This window comes from Tripterygium wilfordii, chromosome 3, assembly GCF_013401445.1.
Source record: "Tripterygium wilfordii isolate XIE 37 chromosome 3, ASM1340144v1, whole genome shotgun sequence".
NCBI lineage: Eukaryota > Viridiplantae > Streptophyta > Magnoliopsida > Celastrales > Celastraceae > Tripterygium > Tripterygium wilfordii.
Window position 1 is genome coordinate 2440798 of NC_052234.1, and position 5263 is coordinate 2446060.

General features: G+C 41.7%; 1 protein-coding gene across 1 annotated transcript; it reads right to left on the reverse strand.

The window, feature by feature from the left end:
* Window positions 1-2096: 2096 nt before the first annotated feature.
* LOC119986460 (DELLA protein GAI-like) lies at window positions 2097-4125 on the reverse strand. Its single transcript, XM_038831021.1, has one exon. It carries the CDS (start codon window positions 3972-3974, stop codon window positions 2205-2207), a length of 1770 nt encoding a protein of 589 aa, XP_038686949.1. The 5' UTR covers window positions 3975-4125; the 3' UTR covers window positions 2097-2204.
* Window positions 4126-5263: the final 1138 nt, after the last annotated feature.

Here is a 5263-nt window from a genome sequence, read left to right on the forward strand (position 1 = left end):
ATTAGGTTAAGAGTTAATTTCGGAACAATGAATTGTATTGTTTTTTTTACAAATAGGGAGAAAGAATTCGAACTCTGATCATCAAAATGATACACACTGTTTTTATTACTCGTATTAGTGCCTCACCTGTCAAAGCAATGGATTGTTGAACGGTGAAATGAAACAAAGGGGGGAAGACAACTTTTGGTCACTAAAATATCTGACCACGTTCAACTCAATCACCTGTTTTTCAAATGTTTCAATTTGGGTATCCAAATTTTTAAATGATTTCAAACAAGTCATACAGGTAGTTTTTAGCTATTTTGGATAGCTAAATTACCTACATATGGCATAAAAAATAAAATAAAAAGAGCTTACCTGGAGTTAAAAATTAAAACAAACATAAAATGTATAAATAAAACACATTTGCTCTCCCAGCTTCTCATCTTCTCTCCGATAAAACCCACGAATCCTAACCAAGTTTTGGTGTCGCAACTTAGCAGTTGACCTCACTTGATGCTCGAAATCCCTGAGTCTCTCCAACCCGTGCTCTCCAATGCGGCATGAACAGGTGGCAGAAATACGAACAGAAGTTTGGCCTTGGAGCTGGGTCCGACGGCTAGAGAACAATTTGGGTTTTTTGAATTTAATTTTTTATGTTTATTTTCTTAATATCCAAGTCATCAATTTGTCAGCCCACATCAGTAAAAATTAATTGAATTTGACTTTTGTCTTCCATATCACAAGTTTGACTGATTGAAATAGTTAAAGATTGCTCGTGTGACCTGTTTGAAACAATTTAGAAATTTGGATACCCAAATTGAAACATTTGAAAAATGAATGATTGAGTTGAGGGAGAAAGACAATTTTTGGTCATTGAAATATCTGATCAGGTTCAACTCAGTCACTCATTTTTCAAACGTTGCAATTTAGGTATCCAAATTTCTAAACTGTTCCAAATTAGTCACACGGGCAGATTTTGTCCGATTTGGGCAGTCAACCATCTCACGTGGCACAATATAGTCAAAATCAACTAATTTAGGCTGACATGGCTTGACACTTGTAATGACAGTTGTAATCAAACCAGAATTGATCACTTTGTTCCAAACAACTCACTGGAATGGTAATTCCATGACATATCGTTGCACAGATCTTACGTCTTTGTCGAACTTGAGAAGGTGTGATGTTGAGCACTGGTTTACAAGATTTGTAGTGGTAGAGTGATTTTGCAGGAATGATTTTTTGGGTACTTTTTGCCCACCTAGTAGTTAGACTTATGCACGTCAGAAAATATTACATGATTTTAATTTTTATCGTCAGGTCAAAGTGTCAAGTGGGATGGTCGATTGTCCAAATTGGGCGAAATTGACCCGTGTGACTAATTTGGAACAGTTTAGAAATTTGGATACTCAAATTGAAACGTTTGAAAAATGGGTGATTAAGTTGAACCGATTAAGATATTTTCAATGACCAAAAGTTATATTTACCCATTGAGTTGAACCTGATCATATATTTCAACGATCAGAAGTTCCTCCCCAAACAAAAGAATTCATTGATTAAAAACAACCCTAAGGTGGTCCTCCTAACAACACATGTTCTCTTAGGGCATCCCTCCAATCACTCTTCTCCAAAACTGTGTAGACTCCAAACAAAACATCCACAAATTCGACCTCATAATTATCTCTTTATCATCTTAATTTATATTCTAATTGTCCACTTTTTAATACTAATTGGTTAGGTAGGTTTCAAGGTGTGTGAGGCATGCATATATTTGCCTTACCATGAGCAGAGGACTCCCCCATCCAGAATCCATAATCGTCACCCAATTTGTTTCTGTAACTGCTCAACGACTTAGGAAGAGAGACGACATATTATGTGACAAAAGCCCTATGCTGACGTCTCAAACACCTCCATGAACGCAATGTTTTTTAAAAAAATAAAAAATCTTTCGAACAGTTGGGTTGACACTAACATCAGACTGAGGAAAAAGTTAGAAATGAAGCTCCTAATCCTCTCCGGACTCCCGGAACCAAAAAAATGCGTTTCTTATCTAAAGTAACGCCATAATTTAACAAATAAAATTGAAATTCAGTTATTAATTTGTTTTCTTAAAAAAAAAAAAAAAAAAAAAAAACAGGAGTTGACTAGTGTAAAAGAGCAAGAGGTAGAAGGGTAACAAAAACTGGAATTTCACAACTGGTTTTTAACCCCGCTCTCAACTCAGATTAAAAAGTAGACGAGTTATGTTGAGTCAGTCCGCTCAACTCGCTTGACTCGTTATGGAGTTGCCAAGCGGAGGTGGCGATAAGCGGCCGTGTGTGCCACCCCAGCATTAAACACCCATCATTCTCTTCCACTCTGTACCCATCACCGCCACCGAACAGAGCCAACAACATGCTTGCTTGCTTGAAAGCGTTCGATCCCAAATGAACCGCCTCGAACCCCGCCGATTCCATCCGACTCCGCCACTGAGTTAACGTCTCGTGTCGTTCAACTCGGTCCGGCCCTTCACATGCCACCACGTTGCATATCTGTCTCCCCAAGTATAACTCCGACATTACCAGGTCTTGACTCGGCGCCGCCAACCCGGACGACCCCTCCAACGAGTCAAACAAGCTCGAGTAATAATGCAGTGCCTCCGTGAACCGGTCTACAAAAACCGGACCGTTGTGGTTCGCTTCTTGTTCGACCACGGTAACGATTTTGGGTTTCAAGGCTTTCATTGATGAAAGTACCTTCTCAATCCCACCGGGACGAGTGAGTAAGGGGTGAAGCTCGAATACCGAGTTAACCGCCACCGCCTCCACCTCTGCGGGTCGGATCTCGAGCATATTCGCTTCCAGATCCGCCAAGCTATTCGCGACGAATCCACGAAACTGGAATTCGACCCCAATTCTTTCGGCGAGTTGGGCTAGTTTCCACCCAACTTGTTGTAGCGCATCGGTGTTATCCTGCTGTGGTGGTCCGATCCCCGTCAACCGAAAAGACGGTGGGCCGCCGGGTCGTAATGCTAGTGCTTGCATGAGTGCCGGCCATTGCATCCCCTGTTTGAGCCCGAAATCGATGACGTGGACGCTGTTTGCCGTTGCAAAAGCTTCGAGAATGGCTTGATTGGCGGTGAAGTGAGCGAATTTTAGATACGGACAGCTCTCGTAGAAGTGCATCTGGAGTATATCATTACTTGAGGAATCGAGGCAGTCTTGAGGGTAAATCTTGTAAATCCGGCGAGCCAAGGCTTCGGCGAAGTATGTGGCGACCTTCCTCATCGCGCCGGCTTGTGAAGCCGCCAGGATCCCAACGTGCTTCACCAGTGCATCCGCGAACTTCAAATTTTCCTGTTGAACTGCCTCTGCACAAGCCATGAGGGTGTGGACCAGCCGGACACCTGTCTCCTGAGAGTCAATTAACACCACGGGTCGGGCTGATTCGGACGAATCATCAGTACCATCGGAAACTGCAATTGTTGAAGCAGATGAGGATTGTATTTGTGGTACCACGAGCGCCGCAGAATCAGACCCAATTGAAGTTCTCATTCTCTTCCTGCCATTTTCAATTTCTGATTCAGGTTGGGAGAGAACGACGGGACCAGGGATTGCACTAAGATCAGAATCATCCGGATAAACGCGAGAGTGATGTTGCCGTTGAGAAATGGAGGAATTCGTTGGGCCAAGCAGAGGATCCAGACCCGGATCAAGATTGGTAGTGTTGAGCTCGGAGAGCATGCTATGCACCCATCCAGACAGATCGGAAGGATTATAGTGAATAGTATCGCAAGCAAGATGAGAAATCCCATCCTCTTGAGCAGAATCCATGACCATCTCAAGCCGCTCAAGCTTCTGTGCCACATCAGCCATGTCAGAGGACCGAACCTTGTAACCCAAAACCGCCAACAACTCATCGACGCCACCTGCATCTTGGCTTTCCTCCCACATCTTACCCTTACTGCCATAGCTAGTATTACCACAACTATCTGGGTCTGGGTGATCTCTCTTCATATTGATTTATCTTCCTCGTTCCCTTTGATGGAGATAGGATTAATTGATCATGGCAGATATTTCTGGGGTTTTATTTTTTTTAAAAAAATTGATGAAAAGGAGGGGAGTTCCAATGAAGGAACAGAATATACTGAGAGTGGAAGAGATAAGGGACAATGGTGGCCATATTATTAATGGGACTTTTTATTTTATTTTATTTATTTTAATTGAATTTTTTTATTTATAAGATGTATAATAAAAGATCAGCTCCGGCAACCACTTCAAAAAAACATAAAATAAAGGAGACGTAGCAGCACCGTAATGCTAAAAAAAGATGCTGATACTGATTGGATATATATATAATATTAATAATAAAAAACACCAAATCAGGTGGGCCTACGCTTTCTTAATCAATCGAGGGTTTTTGGGACTCAGAATGAAATGTGGGTCCATCTCTGTATCTGAATGCTTTCACAACCGCCTTTTTCAGCGCGTCCCTCCACGCTCACTTTTTCCATGGACTTCACGGCAAAGTCACAAAGCTTAGTGGCTTTACGGATGCATTATTGATCAGTAATGAGTAATGATAGGAATTTCGGTTGCTGGTATTCCAATTATCCTAAGTTACATGTACATGATTTTATTTGTATCAATTATGAGACAATGTGTAGTTTACGAGATCATTTGAATAATGTACATTCAATTCAATAATTGAGATAATTGAGAGGATTTTTATTATTTTAATAATATATTGACACAATTAGGACCCGTGACCGTCACGCACTTCTAAGTGGTTTGAGTAAGAGAAGAAGAGCACATCATCATGATTAATGGTATAAAATGTAGGAGTTTTTTTTAAAAAAATTTGTAAAAAGAGAAAGGTGGGGGGATTCAGACGTCAACATCCATAGATAGGACCATCACAAAAGTTAACGGCGTTTGGAGTCAACAGTCACCGATGGGGTCATGGCCTGCCTCGTCCCCGCGGAGTGGGATAACGGAGATGTCCACATCAGGTCACGTCGTGGGCCGTTCTTTCTTCTTTCTTTCTTTCTTTCTTTTTTTTCGTATTTCTTATTTTTAAATTAATTTAAATTTGTTTACGAAATAAAGAAAGCAGAGCCCCTGACAGCTTCGCTTCGAGCTCTCATTGTTGGCGTCGATCGCCATGTGATTCTACCACGTTCTCATGTTGGCCTGGATCATCAGCTGATAAGAGACAAGAGGGGGACCGGCCTCTTCAATGTGGTGGTGAGGTCCCTATTCCTCCTCATTGTCCCATCCGTAGAGCAGAGAGCAGGACCTCTCGC

What these genes read in the sequence shown, in the direction of transcription:
- LOC119986460 (XM_038831021.1), bottom strand. Translation starts at nt 3,974, where the DNA reads ATGAAGAGAGATCACCCAGACCCAGATAGTTGTGGTAATACTAGCTAT.